This window comes from Bufo gargarizans, chromosome 9 (assembly GCF_014858855.1).
Source record: "Bufo gargarizans isolate SCDJY-AF-19 chromosome 9, ASM1485885v1, whole genome shotgun sequence".
NCBI lineage: Eukaryota > Metazoa > Chordata > Amphibia > Anura > Bufonidae > Bufo > Bufo gargarizans.
In genome coordinates this window covers 64646911-64666208 of record NC_058088.1, presented here as the reverse complement: position 1 = coordinate 64666208, position 19298 = coordinate 64646911, and the positions used below count along the sequence as shown (strand labels likewise).

At 45.9% G+C, this 19298-nt stretch overlaps 1 protein-coding gene across 8 annotated transcripts in view; it reads left to right on the top strand.

Moving 5' to 3' along the window:
• MCF2 (MCF.2 cell line derived transforming sequence) overlaps positions 1-19298 on the top strand; it is a 199525-nt gene that overhangs the window by 48159 nt on the left and 132068 nt on the right. For all 8 annotated transcript variants that reach the window (XR_006386815.1, XM_044268788.1, XM_044268786.1 and 5 more), the window contains 2 exons: positions 7710-7824; positions 15849-15939. Coding sequence is in view for 7 of the 8 variants with exons in the window: in XM_044268788.1 (XP_044124723.1) it covers positions 7710-7824; positions 15849-15939 (206 nt within the window). In the remaining variant the exon portion in view is untranslated. The remainder of the gene's footprint in view (positions 1-7709; positions 7825-15848; positions 15940-19298) is intronic.

Here is a 19298-nt window from a genome sequence, read left to right as displayed (position 1 = left end):
TATAATGTTTTACAGGGTCAGCTCACCAGCAGGCCTTCACCTACAATCTTTTACAGGGTCAGCTTACCTGAAGGCTCTCGCATATAATGTTTTAGAGGGTCAGATCACCTGCAGGCCCTCATCTACAATTTTTTAAAGGGTCAGCTCACCTGCAGGCCCGCACCTACAATCTTTTACAGGGTCAGCTCACCTGCAGGCCCACGCATATAATGTTTTACAGGGTCAACTCACCTGCAGGCCCTGGCATATAATTTTTTAGAGGGTCAGCTCAGCAGCAGGCCGTCAACCATAATTTTTTTGATGGTCAGCTCGGAAGCAGACCCTCACCCATAATGTTTTAGAGGGTCAGCTCAGCAGCAGGCCCTCGCCCCTAATATTTTAGATGGTCATATCAGCAGGCTCTTGCTCCAAATGTTTTAGAGGGTCGCCAGCAGGTTATAAAACATAATCTTTCAAGGGTGTGTATGATGCCCTCCTTTATGTGTAAAAAAGGGTGTATTGGAGTGCCTCTTGTTTGTAATTTTTGGCAGAACTTGCACTTTATATATGCAATGAGCAGGACACTGGTACTGATGGCCAATGATGCAGTGGGTCAGGATATGTGTATATAAGTTTATAGTTTGTTCATGACGCCAATTGCAGCATGCGCAGGTACTGTAGCAGGGCCCTTTAAGATGTTATAGCTCACGTACCAGGTGAGGAATGCCAGAGGGGGATAATGTCTCTGGGTAGTGTCAACGGTGTCTCCTACCTTGGTACGGCTGGACTCCTGGATCCTGGCTCACTTGCAATAAAATGAGTGTTGTTAATAGGAGTAACTGAGGAACTTTGGTAATAGGAAAGGAGATCCAGACTGGTAATATAATACAACTTGTCTTTACTGAATGGCAGCTTTAAATCCATACGAGTTACAGCATAAGTCTTTAGGTCCCAGCAGGTATAGGCAATGTATGGCAGGGATCAATAGTGTCATGGTCTTACCTTCTTGCTGTTCTCCTTCGTTTGACATGTGCTGGCGGCCATCTTGGTTTCTGGGTTTTCTTGTAGCCTCCCACCCTGCGGCTTCTCCTTCCCACTGGGAGGAGCTGGATGCCTAGCTCATATATATAGGAGGTCTGTGGCTTCAGTTCCTTGCTTGGTCCTCCTGTGTTCACATGCTTCTAAGACTGCTGCTGCTGCTGCTTCTGGTTCCTGATCCTGGCCTCGTCTGACTACCCCGCTGGTTCCTGATCCTGGCTTCATCTGACTACCCCGCTGGTTCCTGATCCTGGCTTCGTCTGACCACCCTTCTGGTTCCTGACCTCTGGCTACGCAAGACCCTGCTTCGGTTTAGCCATCCGTTTGGACTTTTGCTTACAGCTTGATTTTCAATAAAGCCTTCTTATTTCCACTCATCTCTTGTTGTACGTCTGGTTCATGGTTCCATGACATTAGGACCAAGCCATGAATTCTGACGGTACAGGGCCATCCTCGCTACCTACGCTGATTGCCAGACTTGATCAGCAGGATCACCTGTTGGGTCGGTTCGCTGTGGCGTTGCAAACCCTGCTTGAACGCACGGCTCATTTCGCTTCCGTTGCCGATGGGTCGGTTGTCGCTCCTGGGCTCGCTCCTACTGCCGCTCCGGTTGTTGCGCCAGAGTCTACCCCGACACCTGTTGCTGCGCCTGCGGTGTCTCGGGGTATGACCGGTTCTGCCCCCCTTCCACAGCGCTTTGGGGGAGAGCCAACTCAGTGCCGAGGTTTCCTTAACCAGGTGGGCATTTATTTCGAGTTGCTGCCACATGCCTTTCCTACTGAGAGATCAAAGGTGGGCTTCTTGATCTCGCTGCTCTCGGACAAGGCCTTGGCCTGGGCCAGCCCTTTATGGGAGAACAACAATCCGGTGGTTGCCGAGTTTTCCGGTTTTGTTGCTTCTCTTCGGAAGGTATTCGATGTGCCAGCTCGTGCTGCCTCTGCTGCAAAGCTCCTTATGTCCATCAGACAGGGTTCACGATCCGTAGCTGAATACGCCATTGAGTTTCGTACCCTGGCAGCAGAGGTGGGCTGGAATAATGAGGCTCTGGTCGCTGCTTTCTCTCATGGTCTCTCGGATGCCTTGAAGGATGAGGTTGCAGCTAAGGACCTACCAGTGGAGCTCGAGTCTCTTATTTCTTTCCTGATTTTGATTGACACCAGACTCAGGGAGAGACCTTCCTTTAAGGAGAGCCTGCGGAGGCCTTCTAACAGATTGGCGCCTACGTTTGCTGTCCCACCTGTGCCTCCCTCTCCTCCCACGCCTCCTGGGGATGACTTGTCTGGGGGTGAACCCATGCAGCTGGGGTTTGCTCGCCTGTCCGAGGGGGAGAGGGTACTCCGGAGACGCGAGGGCCGATGCATGTACTGTGGTCTCGGTGGGCATTTTCGGTTGGCATGTCCGAACCGTCCGGGAAACGCTCGCACCTGAGATCCTGTCGGGGGCAGATCTTGGGTGGAGTCTCCTCGTCCCCGGTTTCCCGTGTTGACAAACCACTGATCACTGTTGTCCTCTCCTGGGTCGGGGGCTCGGTGACGACCCAGGCGTTGGTGGACTCTGGTGCTGGTGGTTTGTTCATTGATAGTGTGTTCGCTGCCGCCAATTCCATTCCTCTGCAGCCTCGAGGTTCCCCACTGGCTCTTGAGGCGATAGACGGCAGACCCCTTCTGCCGCCACACGTGACTCATGAGACCCTTCCAGTGGGGATAGCCATTGGTGCGGTTCACAGTGAGTCGGTCTGTCTCCAGGTGATTTCGTCTCCACACTACTCGGTGGTCTTGGGGTACCCCTGGCTCCAGAAGCATAATCCGACTTTCGATTGGAGATTGGCCGAGATCCTCTCGTGGTCACCGCAGTGTGGGGCTAGTTGCATCCATGGGCCTGTCAAGTTGCTGTGTACTTCCTCGGACTCTCTGTTGCCTCCTGAATACGAAGAGTACCGGGATGTATTCGATAAGGTGCGCGCGGTTGCCCTACCTCCGCACCGCCCATACGATTGTGCCATAGAGTTACAATCTGGTGCCGTTCCTCCTCGTGGCAAAGTCTATCCACTGTCGGTAGCGGAGAATGAGGCCATGGAGGAGTACGTGAGGGAGGCGCTTTCACGCGGACACATTCGCAAATCCTCGTCCCCGGCAGGGGCTGGATTTTTCTTTGTGAAAAAGAAGAGCGGTGAGTTGAGGCCTTGCATCGATTACAGGGGTCTCAATCGCATCACGATCAAGAACGCTTACCCGATACCCTTGATTTCCGAGCTGTTCGATCGCCTCAAAGGGGCCACGGTCTTTACCAAACTCGACCTGAGGGCGGCATATAACCTGGTAAGGATCAAGGCGGGCGATGAGTGGAAGACCGCGTTTAACACCAGGACCGGTCATTATGAATCCTTGGTTATGCCCTTTGGGTTGTGCAATGTGCCCGCAGTCTTCCAGGAATTCATCAACAATGTTTTCCGTGACCTGTTGCAGCAGTGTGTGGTGGTCTATTTGGATGACATCTTGGTATATTCTGAATCCATGGAGGCCCACATTATGGATGTCAGACGAGTGTTGCAACGGTTACGAGAGAACAGGCTGTTCGGTAAGCTTGAGAAATGCGAATTTCACCGATCCCAGGTAACCTTCTTAGGTTACATCATTTCCGCTGAGGGGTTCTCCATGGATCCTGAGAAGGTTTCGGCTGTCTTACAGTGGCCCCAGCCCAGTGGTCTCCGTGCCCTGCAGCGCTTTTTGGGCTTCGCCAATTATTATCGGAAGTTCATCAGGGACTTTTCTATGCTAGCCAAGCCTCTCACGGATCTGACCAGGAAGGGCAGTAATTTCCAGGTCTGGCCGCTCGAGGCCATCCGAGCTTTTGAGGCTCTAAAGTCCGCCTTTGTGTCGGCTCCGATTCTGTCGCATCCCAACCCTGGGTTGCCCTTTGTCCTCGAGGTGGACGCGTCTGAGACGGGAGTAGGCGCCCTTCTGTCTCAGCGTAGAACACCAGAGGGTCCTCTGCTTCCTTGTGGGTTTTACTCCCGGAAACTGTCTTCCGCAGAGTGCAACTATCAGATTGGTGACAGGGAGTTATTGGCCATCGTGCAGGCCCTTAAAGAATGGAGGCACTTGCTCGAGGGTTCGGTGGTTCCGGTTCTCATCCTGACGGAGTCCCCTCGGCACCTTCCGTTGGGTCTTTTGCAACCCATAGCCACCGGGGAGCGCCCATGGTCACACCTGGGGATGGATTTCATTGTGGACCTCCCTGCATCCCGAGGCCATACGGTCATTCTCATGATTGTGGATCGGTTTTCCAAAATGTGCCACTGTGTTCCTCTCAAGAAGTTACCCTCTGCACAAGAGTTGGCCACGATTTTCGCCAGGGAGGTCTTCCGGTTGCACGGTTTGCCCAAGGAGATTGTGTCGGATCGGGGGAGTCAGTTTGTGTCCAGGTTCTGGCGCGCCTTTTGCTCCCAGTTGGGGATTCATCTCTCTTTCTCCTCGGCCTACCACCCTCAGTCCAATGGGGCCGCAGAACGATCCAATCAGGCCTTGGAGCAATTCCTTCGTTGCTATGTCTCCGATCACCAAGACAATTGGGTTGACCTCCTGCCTTGGGCTGAGTTTGCCAGGAACGCGGCGGTGAACTCTTTCTCTGGGACGTCTCCCTTCATGGCCAATTATGGGTTCCAACCTGCCGTGTTACCGGAGGTATTCTCTCCCCAGGATATTCCGGCTGTGGAGGATCACCTTTCCGTCCTACGTGCTTCTTGGGTACAGATCCAGAGGTCCCTTGAGGTCTCTGCGCAGCGCCAGAGACTCCAGGCTGATCGCAGACGAGCGCCCGCTCCTTCCTACCAGGTCGGAGACCGTGTATGGTTGTCCACCCGCAACCTCAACCTTCGAGTGCCCACTCCCAAGCTGGCGCCTCGCTTTGTTGGTCCCTTCCGAGTGCTTCGCAGGGTAAACCCGGTAGCCTATGCCCTTGCGCTTCCTCCTGGCATGCGGATCTCCAACGTGTTTCATGTCTCCCTGTTGAAGCCATTGGTGTGTAATCGTTTCACTTCCTCGGTTCCTCGGCCCCGTCCGGTCCAAGTGGGCAATCGTGAGGAATATGAGGTGAGCAATATCCTGGACTCACGCCTGGTCCACGGTCGGTTGCAGTTTTTGGTCCATTGGCGTGGTTATGGTCCAGAGGAGCGTTCCTGGGTTCCCTCCGCAGATGTCCATGCTCCTGCTTTGCTCCGAGCCTTCCACGCACGCTTCCCTCAGAAACCGTTCCTTACTCCGCGGAGGAGGGGCCCTTGAGGGGGAGGTACTGTCATGGTCTCACCTTCTTACTGTTCTCCTTTGTTTGACATGTGCTGGCGGCCATCTTGGTTTCTGGGTTTCTTGTAGCCTCCCACCCTGCGGCTTCTCCTTCCTACTGGGAGGAGCTGGATGCCTAGCTCATATATATAGGAGGTCTGTGGCTTCAGTTCCTTGCTTGGTCCTCCTGTGTTCACATGCTTCTAAGACTGCTGCTGCTTCTGGTTCCTGATCCTGGCCTCGTCTGACTACCCCGCTGGTTCCTGATCCTGGCTTCGTCTGACTACCCCGCTGGTTCCTGATCCTGGCTTCGTCTGACCACCCTTCTGGTTCCTGACCTCTGGCTACGCAAGACCCTGCTTCGGTTTAGCCATCCGTTTGGACTTTTGCTTACAGCTTGATTTTCAATAAAGCCTTCTTATTCCCACTCATCTCTTGTTGTACGTCTGGTTCATGGTTCCTTGACACATATATATCTATGTCCATTCTAGAGTTGCTGCCACACTTCTATATCTTGGTGTATATGTATACTGTGTGTCCATGCACTCCTATCGGGACTCATGTTAATCAGCATAATGATCAAAAAACATTAGTGTTGATCAAGAACCAAAGTGCTTGTGTGGAAGTCAATGGGAGAAACCCAGGCACCCCCTGCTCTGAAGAGGGGAAGGTGTCAGGACTCTAGTTCGGCTTAGGAGTCCCTGATCTGACTCCATATATAGCTATGTCCATATAAGGAGTCAGTGCTTGGAGACACCCCAGTGTATTTAAATCTAATTTAGCCTGTAGTTCAGAAAAGTTTCTGCCAGGATTCAAACTCACGACCTTCTGCATTAGAGGCAAGGCACTTAACCACTCAGTTATAATAGCTGCATAGCCAGTTACTTAAAAAAAAAAAAAAAAAAATGAGACTTCTGCTGTACTGTACTTCTACTGAAACCTACAAAGACTGGCTATTCAACTATATAGTGTAGTGGTTAAAGTTCTGGGCAGAAGCTGTGAGTTCAATTCAATTTTATTTGTTTAAATTAAGTTTAGCCTATATTTCTGAAAAAGTTTGTGATGGGATTTGAACTCACAGCTTCTGCATCATAGCCCAGAACTTTAACCACTACACTTTATAGCTGCATAGCCAGTCACTAAAAAATAAAAATATGAGACTTCTACTGTACTGTACTTCTACTGAGACCTATACAGTAAAAGTCTCAGTATAAGTGACGGGATTTGAACTCACAGCTTCTGCATCATAGCCCAGAACTTTAACCACTACACTATATAGCTGCATAGCCAGTCACTAAAAAATGTATATGAGACTTCTACTGTATAGGTCTCAGTAGAAGTACAGTACAGTAGAACTTATTTTTTTTTATTTATTTTTTAAGGAACTGGCTATGCAGCTATTATAGCTGAGTGGTAAGTGCCTTGCCTCTAATACAGAAGGTTGTGAGTTTGAATCCAGGCAGAAACTTTTGTGAAATACAGGCTAAATTAGATTTAAATACGCTGGGGTGTCTCCAAGCACTGACTCCATATATAAACATAGCTATATATGGAGTCAGAGCAGGGACTCCTAAGCCGAACTAGAGTCCTGACACCTTCCCATCTTCAGAGCAGGGGGTGCTTTGGTTTCTCCCATTGACTTCCATGCACAGCAAAGTGTTCTACTCAAGCACACAAGCACTTTGGTTCTTGATCAACACTAATGTTTTTTGATCATTATGCTGATTAACATGAGTCCAGATAGGAGTGCATGGACACACACTATACATATACACCAAGGTATAGAAGTGTGGCAGCAACTCTAGAGTGGCTGAGCCCTTGTTCTTCATCAGGTCGCTGGTGCCCTCAAAAGATATAAGTGCCATCAGCTCCCTCTGTGAAAAGCCGACTTCAGAAATCTTGATGCAGATGAATTGAAATCCCACTATGAAAGATCTCACCAGAGAGAAGGAAACAAGAGATAGCATTTCTATCAGCAGTTCCTTTTCTTAAAGGGGTTTTCCAGGATTTTGATATTGATGGCCTCAGGATAAGCTATCAATTTTAAATCAGTGGGGTCTGTCACTGCACACTTCTGCTTATCAGCTGTTTACTGTTGATTACAGAATGGCCAGATGTGTAGTTCTGGCACCAAAGGTAACTGCAGCACTACTCCCATTAATTTCAGTGGTCTGGCCCCGACTTCTGGCATGTATGCTACAACTACACAGCTGATCAGCAGGGGTATGGGGTTTCCTCAGAATAGGAGATCAAGGTCAACATCCTGAACAACCACTTTAATGATATTTTTTTATACATGTATAATGAAACTTCACTACATTTAGCTAGATTTCATGTTTCATAATTTCTAGATGGCGCTGTTTTACAAATCTGTATGTGATAGCTATAAAATATGCCATTTACATTTTGTAGGTGGCCGGGGAAAGGATAACGACTGGATCATCACACTTCCTGAGCATGCCACATTCAATGACGTTCCGGAGAACGTACTGGAGACCGTGCTGACATATTTAACCTCCATTCCAAGGTAGGGCTTTTTCTGATAGACCTAAGCTGATTTGTAAACACAGCTTTCTAATGGCGGCTTTAGATGTCAGGGGGTTTATACTTACATGGAAAGGTCAAAGAGTGAAATAATATTAATCGTCCTTGAAAAGTAAATGTTTAGATGGTGCTGCCTGCTCGATATAGTCCATGAAAGTGTCTTTCAGTTTACATATGAGAAAGACGGATGTGATGTTTACCTGGACTTAAAGGACAACTCCCCCTTTGATTAACATCTTGTGAGGATTTGCTCTGGTAGGGTAAGCGGACGCAGTACAGAGGCAAACAAGTTCGTAAATCAAAATGTCAGTGTTTATTCACACAAAAGGCAAAAGAAAAAACGACTCATTACAGTCTTGGTGTTAATTCACACAATGAAAAGTCCATAGAACAGACACGTCACCTTGCTAGCCGTGTTATCCCCGGCAGTCCACAGCAGGCTTTAGGGGGCCTGTTTCCCAGCATGCAGCCCTCATGCGGCTCTCAGCCCTCCAGCACAGCACCATGCTTCAGATCCCAAAACAGAGACCCAGCTGCTGAGCCCAGATGGCTATTTAAAGGACAGCCAGGTGCTTCCAAAACCCGGACCGGCACTTAAACTCCAGTCCAGTATTTGATCTCACCTGGCTGGAAATCAGCCCAGCCGCCCATGTTGGGAGGAAAATACCTGCCTTCCCAAACAAAAAATGTCACAATCTATATATATATATATATTTAAAGAAGGACGTATGTATGTATGTGTGTATGTTCCGCGATCACTCAAAAACACAACCATCGATTTCAACGAAACTTGGTATACACATCACTTGCTACCTGGAAAGAAATCTTGTGGGGGGTAACAGCTCTCTAGCACATACCGTTACTGAGATATTCCCAAAAAATGCAAATATGGCACATCACAGGACCTACATTAGCCAATAGAAGCCTGCAGGTCTTTCTCTTCATATCCCAACTCCCATGCACACGGTCACATGTCCCTTATCATCCAATAGAAGCCCGCATCTGCTTAGTCTCCACATACACACAGTTTTACACCAGGTTTCCATAGCAACCCAGCCATTTTTCTTCACTGCTGTAGGTCAGCTTTGAAGGGGCAGGGATGGTCTTAAAAACCCCGCCCCAGGACCCACTAAGCCACGCCCCCTCCAACTCCGCAGCCGATGGGGATTGAAATTTTTTTGTTAAAAATCTACTTCTGCCAGCGCAGGGGTGGAAGGGACGGTGACTTTCTCCCTGCAGCTCATGCTCAGACAGCACAGTGCTGCTGTCTGAGAGTGAGCTGTTCAAAAGGACATCCCTGCATGAGATATTCCCAAAATATGCATTAGCCAAGAGAAGCCTGGTCACATGACCCTTATCAGCCAATAGAAGCTCGCAGGCCCTTAGTCTCCATATACACACAGTTTTACACCAGGTTTCCATAACAACCCAGCCATTTTTCTTCACTGTTGTAGGTCAGCTTTAAACGGGCAGGGCGCTGTGGATGACACTGTTAAGGGAGTGGAGTGCTGTGGAGGTCACAGTTCAGGGGCAGGTAGTGTGGCCATTCAGGCCCCCCTCAAAAGACGGACTTAAAAACCCCGCCCCCAGATCCCACTAAGCCACGCCCCCTCCCACTCTGCAGCCGATGGGGATTGAAAAAAATGAACTTCTGTCAGCTGCAGGGGATCAAGGGAGGGTGATTTTCTCCCTGCAGCTCTTGCTCAGACAGCACAGGGGCTGGGGTGTTGTGGAAATCACTGTTAAGGAGATGGGGTACTGTGGAGGTCACTAATGAAGGGGCGGCCGCTGTGGAGGTCACTGTTAAAGGGACAGGCTGCTGTGGAGGTCACTGTTAAGGGGGCGGGATGCTGTGGAGGTCCCTGTTAAAGGGGCGGGCACTGTGGAGGTCTCTGTTAAGGGAACAGGGAACTATGGAGGTCAGTGTTAAGGGGCGGGGTGCTGTAGAGGTCAGTTTTAAGGGGCGGGGTGTTGTGGAGGTCACATTTTAATGGAACAGAGCTTTGTAGAGGTCACTGTTAAGGGGGCGGGTTATTGTGGAAATCACTGTTAACGAAACTGGGTACTGTGGAGGTCACTAATAAAGGGGTGGCTGCTTTGGAGGTCACTGTTAAAGGGGAGGGTGCTGTGGAGGTCACTGTTAAAGGGGCAGGATACTGTAGATGTCACTGTTATAGTGGATACTGTCGATATCTTTTAATGACATACAGAAACATTAAATTAAATAGATGAAATATACCCGTGCGAAGCCGGGTCCTTCTGCTAGAATATATATAGTTAGTGAATGAAAGGTATAACTTATTTTGTCACGTTATAGATCACCATTATTTTTCGCTTATTTTTCCCCCCGTTTTCTAGCTGCAGGCTAATGCTATTTATGGATCTTATTGTGGCTTTATCTTCATTTGAATTGTAGCTTGAGTGAATACATAGGACCTCAGCCCATTACCATGAGGATTTTTACCATATATTTAAATGGTCTCATTTCTGAATACACCATACTTGTACTGGTATTAAGGGCAGGCCCGAACTGGCCCACAGGGGAACAGGTGAATCCCCCGGTGGGCCCCATGCAAAGTGGGCCCCTAGTCCCCCACCCCCTGTACAATTGGCATGGTAGACTGACTGATAATTAGGTTGGCTGAGATGCTATACAGTATATTGCTTATCTCTTATACTGGAGTGATCTTCACCAAATTTGGCACACGTGTATATCCGGTGTCCGGGAAGGTTTTACACCAGGTCTCAGCTCTCTAGGACATACCGTTCCTGAGATATTCCCCAAAAATGACCTGCATTAGCCAATAAAAGTCTACAAATCTTTCTCTTCAAATCCCAACACACAGTTTTACTCCAGGTTTCTATAACAACCCAGCCATTTTTCTTCACTGCTGTAGGTCAGCTTTAGGCTAGGGCTACACGACACAAAGGGCACATCTACACTGCTGGGATAGATTTTTTGCAACTGTCGTATCGCAGTCGCAGCATGTCACAGTGTCACATCATAGCCTATCATTATAAAAGTTGTTGAGACAAAATGTCAGGTGACACATGTCGTCATGTAGCCCTAGCATTAAAGGGACAGGGCGTTGTGGAGGTCACTGTTAAAGGGGCGGGCGCTGTGAAGGTCACTGTTAAAGGGTCGAGCACTGTTGAGGTCACTGTTAAAAGGGCGGGCACTGTCGCAGTCGCAGTATGTCGCATATCGCAGTGCGTCACTATAGCCTATTAGTATAAAAGTTGTTGAGACAAAATATGACGCGACATATGCCGTCGTGTAGCCCTAGCATTACAGGGGCAGGGCGCTGTGGAGGTCACTGTTAAATGGGTAGGCACTGTGGAGGTCACTGTTAAAGGGGCGGGTGCTGTGGAGGTCACTGAGGACTGAGGCTCTGTCAATGGCATCCTGCAACCCCGAAATAAATATGTCCAGACCTATATCGTTAAGGTATACTCCCTCCCGTAGCATTAAGTTGCGGTTGTCTCCCACCAACTGACGGTGGCGAACCACTACCCCACCTTTCGACCTAACGTGTCTAGACACCCGCATATTCAGCAAGCGGCGTGGCCTCTCGATGCCGCTGTTGTTCCTTGCTCCGCTCCACAACACACGGGGAACTACTTTGGACCAAACTGCAACCAAGTCATTAAAGAAGGCCGGGAAACAATCAAAGTCAGACCGTATAACGGAAATCAACTCCTAAATCCGAACTGCGCATAAATCATTGCCACCGGAGTGGATAACCAGCACCGTGGGACCACGGGATTCCAAACTTATGGTCACCATTTCCGGTAGAACCTGCAGCCATTTAAGACCCCGAAGACCTCTCCAGGACACATCCGCTTGCAAGAAACCCAATTGCAAGCCTCCTGGGCGGTATGATGCCCTTTGTGCGGCCCAGTAAATGTAAGAGTGACCAAGCAACCGCACCGCCAGTCTCCTAAAACCTAAACCAAAAAAACAAACAACTGTTAACCGGTTAATAAAACAGGCCTTATATATGTGTGAAAACAATCAGATTTCCATCTCCCAGTCTCTTATCTTGCGCCCCAGTCATACCTGCTGCATCCGCAACCATAGCTGCACCCAATACGAAAAGAATGTGTACCAAATTCTGACGGGGACAAACCTGACTTAGCGATACAGTGTTTGAAGATGGTAGTAAATTGATATTTGGTAAGAGGAGAACCGTCGGCATGAACTAAGAAACTATGGGCCCTTGGACGGACGGCGTAAAACAAACGAACCACACGCACTGGGCAAAATACGCCATCAATACCAGAGATAAGACTGCCAAATGCCTTGCCCATAAACATCAGTTTTCGAACGACGAATGTGTACCTTTACTGCATCCGGAAAAAAGCACACATCTTCCTCAAGTAGCAGAGACTTGGTGATACCTGACGGGGCAACTAATTCTCCGAGACGCATTGCGCAGAAGAAACATAGCACAAATGTGCATAAAAAAAGTCGCAATTCGTATTTGGAAAACCAAACAAAAGGAAGGACGCCACAAAGTCTCCGTAGTAAAGCAAATGACATGGGTCGCCGTTTGTCAACTGGACGGGATTCCTTTTTCCAGCCTTTTATAATCAACGAAATGGCAAAATCTTTAGTGATGTCATGTATACCCAATAGGCGCAATGCGAAGGAGACGCCCGATAACCGTTTTTGAACCACGCCTGATGAACACCCTTTATCACGAAGATGACACAAATATAAATGTGTGACCTTATGGTAATAGTCAGATGTAAGTAACGCGTCCACCTTAGCCAATGCCAACCATTCAAACTATGCCTTACCATGACTGGACCAGGTGGAAGGAGTCACTGCAGTAGAGCAGTACAGCACCCCACACCCACACTATACAGCACCCCACAGTATACAGTAGAGCAGTATAGCACCCCTCAGTATCTAGCACCCCACAGTATACAGCACCCCATAGTATACAGTAGAGCAGTATAGCACCCCACAATATACAGCACCCCACAGTATACAGCACCCCATAGTATACAGTATACAGCACCCCACAGTATACAGCACCCCACAGTATACAGTAGAGCAGTACAGCACCCCACACTATACAGCACCCCACAATATACAGCACCTCATGGTATACAGCACCCCACAGTATACAGTAGAGCAGTACAGCACCCCACAGTATACAGTAGAGCAGTATAGCACGCCACAATATACAGCACCCTCAGTATATAGCACCCCACAGTATACAGCACCCCATAGTATACAGTACAGCAGTATAGCACCCCACAATATACAGAACCCCACAGTATACATCACCCCACAGTATACAGCACCCGACACTATACAGTAGCTTACAGTATATTAACATAACAGCCCCTGTCACCTTTTACTGACGTAATCTTCACAAAAAAAGCTCCACAAATTATGGCAAAATTCTCCTGCAGCAACACTCCTGATAGAGAGAAAGGACCTTTGATTACCTCATAGCCATGTGACCAGTAATATCGCTATGTTACTGGTCACATGGTGATGATGTCATCAAAGGTCCTTTCTACTAAGATAATCACAGTTCTCCTTCCTTGCAGTGACATTGGGCCGGGCGCTGCTGCTCAGGCAGCACTGTATAGCTGACAGCCTGACACCCAGGGTGGACCGCCCGCCCCTAGGCAGGCACTGGTTACGTCAGTGTATATTTAATATGCATTGAATTATAAAATGTACAGGGGCGGGCTGGAAACTTAAAGTGGTCCTGGAAAGAACCTAACAGTGGCCCCAATGTTGTAGTTAGGCACAAATTGACAGAACACGGGACAACACAAGTAGATGGGGCCAATACAAGTTGGTTGTAATACCATAGTGCAGCACAGAATACCATCCCACAGAACCAAATACCATTGCCAATTGGGTGGCCCTATGGGCATCGGCCTACAGGGAAAACTTGTAGGGTCTATGGCCAGTCTTCCCCTCAAAATGTTTTATAAGTGTAAGGCCTCTAAATAGTCAAAATATTTTACTATTAGAATGAACAGTTGTCCTGCTCTTCATCACCATCTAGTGGTCGTATCTGGTATTGTTATGTGCCATTATTATTATCTGAAAATATTTGTATTTGTTCAGATGTTGCCAAGTTTTGAGAAGGAAGGACATTAGACTTTGGCTGCATTGGGGCTTTCAATATTATCATTATGCAGATAATAAAAGGGGCTGTATGAGATTAGAAAGAGGTGTCTACTTTTATCAACAATGCAATTCTTGAGGCTAAGCTGCAATATCAGACACAGCCAGTGGTGCTCTATCTGAAATAAAGACAATTTTAAACCCTTTAACCCCTTAATCACCAGATAATTGTTTCAGTTTAAGGAGTCAACTTTTTTTATTGACGTGATTGATATAAGGCCTACTTTTATGTGAGAAAAATTGAATTGTTTGTGCTGTTTGAGAGAACATATCAATTGCTTTGTAATTTATATACTTTTTGTGTGGAAAATATAGAAAAAAAACTATTTTTGACATAGTTTTTTTTTTACTTTATTGTGTACACTACACATTTCACACTAAAACAAACTGAACAACAAATTTAACAGGTTATTCAGTCACGTAGATTCCTAATAAGCGTAGTTTTTTTGCGTTTACATGCCCCATTTTTCTCTTTATAATAAACACCTGATGATAAGATGCACCCCAGGTTTTAGAAGAGGAAAATAAGAAAAAAAATTTTTTCCATCAGACCTTATATCAAATCCTCAGATCAGATCCTCAAATCAGACCCCCAAATCAGGAACTCAGTTCAGACTCCCATATCAGGAACTCACATTAGACCCCCATCAGACCTCCATGTCAGACCCCCATCAGACCTCCATGTCAGACCCCCATCAGACCTCCATGTCAGACGCCATTAGACCTCCATGTCAGACCCCATCAGACCTCTATGTCAGACCCCATCAGACCTCCATGTCTAGACACCCATGAAACCTCCATGCCAGAACCCTATGAGACCTCCATGTCAGACACCCATCAGACCTTAGATCAGACTTTCGTGCCAGGACCCTTTGAGAACTCCATGTCAGACCCCCATCAGACCTCAGTTCAGAGATAAAATAAAGAACTTTACTTACCTCTCCTGCTCTGCTGCTCCTCTCTAGGTCCGGCGATCAATTCTCTAGTCGCACTCCATTGTCTTCTCCGGGTCGCGCTGCATCATCTGACTGCATGCAGTGTCGGGTCACTACTTCCTGATGCTGTACGGGGTCAGGACATGTAGTGCAGCGTGGGCCAGAGAAGAAGGAGGGTGAGTACCGGCAGCGCTCACAGCGCTTCACCTGCTCCATGCACCTAATACATACTAGTGAGCGCTTCCATAGAGCTTACTAGTATTCGCTTTATAAGATGCATGGCCATTCCCCCCCCCCCCCCCCCACACACACTTTTAGGGGGGAAAAGTGCATCTTATAAAGCAAAAAATATGGTAAACTATTTGTAATAAAATGTATTTTATGAAAAATAGTCGCTTATTTATTATTATTTTTGGCAAGCTTTTTATTTCAAATGTTAACATTTTTATTACTTTAAAAAAAAAAAAATTAAGGAATTACCGTCTTATAAAATAACTCTATCACTCTTTGATTTCACTCTATTTCACTCTCGATTTGCTGCCGGCAAACGTTGATTTTTGTGTCTGCATAAATGATGCGATTACTCGATGAACAAGCGTTACATTCGTTCATCAGGTAATCGGCAGCACTTTTATACCACCAGATAATCACTAACGAATTAGCGTTCGTTAGCGATTATCTGCGGGATTCTTGGCTCGTGGATAAGGCCTTTTAGTTACAGTTCATTCATAGAGCACAAGTGCTCACAGAAGACAACAAAAGACAGTGGGTGGTCATTAAGGGGTTAAATACCTTGGGTTGCATCCTCATTGCCTCTCGTTTCATAGTTGGCTTCAGTTGACTTCTGAATACAGTATGCCTTGTGTATAAACCGATTACAGTGTGAAGCGGTGTTTCCTTTATTTCTTCTAGTAAAGAAGAAGATGACATTAAATTCATTGTTATATTGGACAGAAGACTGGACACATGGACGTCTGTAAAATTAACACTTCAGAAATTATCGGTAAGTTCAGCGATAATTTTTAACTTCGGTGACCATGGGTATGAAATGTGGTGAAATACTTTAGAAATGGTCAATTATAAGCACAATTTCATGAGCTGTCGCTATAATAGCTTTAATCATGGATAGTTAGGTATAGCAGATTTACAATTTCACGCTACACTGAAATTCCTTTAATCTGCAAAATATGAAAAGATTTTCAAGACAAAGTGGAGAAGAAATGTGTAACAGTGTTAGAGATGTTATCTGTGAGATGGTGTAATCCTAGGCTCATGCATATAACCAAGTGATACTGTCATTCAAGCAACATTCTGTATTATGTTGATAATTAGGCTCTATGTAATAATTTGGATGCTGTATATAAGTACTGTAAGTGAGGAAGGGGGCACCAAAGGAAGGTACTGCACTAGGGCCACCATTAAACTTAAAATATGAGGCTTATTTTACATTTGCATTTACAAATGCTGCCAGAATGCCATCCGGCCCCATTAACTATAATGGGGTCCAGCGGAGATCCAGACGAAACCTGGCAAATATGCCGAGAATCGGACAGACAAATAGTGATTCCCGACATTCTATGCTGGAACAGCCTGCTGAAAAGCTGTACTGGCAGTATCTAAAAAGTCTAACTAATGTACACCGTTGGGGGCAATATTTTATTATTGCATTGAGCTAAAATCATTTTTTCAATTGGTCTTTATTAAAAATATGGAATCCTTTTATGTGTACAGAGCTGAGATGCTCTCATAGCAAACTGTGGATTTTCTGTCTTTTCTGTCATCTGGGGAGCCGAGGGACTCCTTATCTCTGCTCTCTGACATTATAAACACTCATTAAAGCTTAACCTTATTTTACTTATTGGCTAAAACAGATCATGTGTAAAGCATGCAACGCTAATGTTTTCTAAAACTATAAGGCAACATACAAAAAAAGTGCATGCATGCCTTTAGTAACTAACAAATAAAAGAATAACATGATGTACTGTTAGCTTTCAGATAACTGAACATAGTCGTTTAGTGAACATAGTCGTTTAGTGGCCCATAAGACGCACCTAGGTTTTAGAAAAGGACAATAAGAAAAAAATATTTTAAATTTGAATTAAATCAGATCAGACCACCAATGTTAATCAAACCTTAGCTAACAGCACCGATCAGACCCCCAATGTTAATAAGACCGTCAGACCTCAGCTCAGACCCCAATGTGAATGACCCCCAATGAGACCTCAGATCAGCCCCCAATGCCTCAGATCAGCCCCCAATGCCTCAGATCAGCCCCCTATACGTCAGATCATGTCCCAATGCCTCAGATCAGTTCCCAATGCCTCAGATCAACCTTCAATGCCTCAGATCAGCCCCAGCAGATGAGCCCCCTTCCTCAGATCAGCAATAAATAAATAAAACCTCTCCCGCTCCAGCGATTCTATTTTTTGGGGGGGCATTTTTTTAATATATACTGGGGCACTGCAAAGGTTGTGGTTTATAATAAAAAAAGTCAGAATAAGTTAATTCATTTTGTAAGGTCCATTTTTTATGTATGGATGCAAAATGGAAGTTAAAAATGGGTAGAAAATGTATGCACACAGTGATGGAAAATGGCCATGAAAAAATGACAGTTTATCTGTTTTAACTATTTTTTTAACTGAATGTGAATGTGCCCTTACAATATGTGTTTGTCGGACTTCTACAGAACCAAAACTCCACATACTTTTGTATGAAATCATATAGCGTTACAGTATATCCTCATAGACTGCATTGGGTGCAGTAGGTTGAAATGTCAGGTATGGCCATAATACCTTAGAAAGCTACAGATGTTGTTTCCCTTACGCCTTAGGCCGAATGCACACGTGCTGGGTCTGGATTCCTGTTCAGAGCATACCACATACTGCTCTCGGCCGCGGAAGACGGCCGTGTGCATTCGGCCTAATTCACATGTCAGTGTTTGATCAGTGATTTCCATTAGTGATTTTGAGCCCAAACCAGGTGCGGCTCTAAACACAGAACAGGTGCAGATCTTTCCATTATACCTTATGTCTGTGGAGGCTCCAGTCCTAGTTTTGACTCACAATCACTGATGGGACTCACTGACCAAAACACTGAGGTGTGAATGAGGCTTTAGTAGGTAAAGACATGTGAGGTCTGATCACATTGGTAGTAGGCTGTGATAGAGCAATGACTGACTTTGGCACAGAGGGCTGATGCAGCCTGCAGTTTCCTTCAGACAATAGACATTCTCATTGTATTGTCACGTGTCCCTTGTGTTTCTAAGGCTGGATACACATATACCAATTTTGATTCAGTTTGAGTTGTAGTTTTTGATTCAGTTCTTTGAGTCAAAGCCAGAAGTGGATCCAGCAGGAAGGATCAGTCAATTCTTTACATTTCCTCTTCCTTTTGAATCCAATCCTGGCTTTGGCTCAAAAACATCATTAAAACTGCTCCAAAAACTGTACAATTATGTAGTATCTATACTAAGAACTAAAATGACTTAACCCCTTAAGGACCGGGCTCATTTTCACCTTAAGGACCAGGCCATTTTTTGCAAATCTGACCAGTGTCACTTTATGTGTGAATAACTTTAAAATGCTTTTACTTATCCAGGCCTTCTGGGATAGTTTTTTCGTCACATATTGTACTTCATGACAGTGGTAAAATGGAGTCAAAATTATTTTTTATTTATTTATAAAAAAAATACCAAATTTACCAAAAATTTGGAAAAATTAGCAAATTTCTTGTCTTAATTTCTCTACTTCTATAATACATAGTAATACCTCCAAAAATAGTTATTACTTTACATTCCCTATATATCTACTTCATGTTTGGATAATTTTGGGAATGCCATTTTATTTTTTGGGGATGTTACAAGGCTTAGAAGTTTAGAAGCAAATCTTGAAATTTTTCAGAAATTTTCAAAAAAACACTTTTTAAGGCCCAGTTCAGGTCTGAAGTCACTTTGTGAGGCTTACATAATAGAAACCACCCCATTCTAGAAACTACACCCCTCAAGGTATTCAAAACTGATTTTACAAACGTTGTTAACCCTTTAGGTGTTCCACAAGAGTTATTGGCAAATGGAGATAACATTTCTGAATTTAGATTTTATGGCAAATTTTCAATTTTAATCAATTTTTTCCAGTAACAAAGCAAGGGTTAACAGCCAAACAAAACTCAATATTTATGGCCCTGATTCTGTAGTTTACAGAAACACCCCATATGTGGTCGTAAAATGCTATACGGGCACATGGCAGGGCGCAGAAGGAAAGGAATGCCATGCGGTTTTTGCAAGGCAGATTTTGCTGGACTGTTTTTTTGACACCATGTCCCATTTGAAGCCCCCCTGATGCACCCCTAGAGTAGAAACTCTAA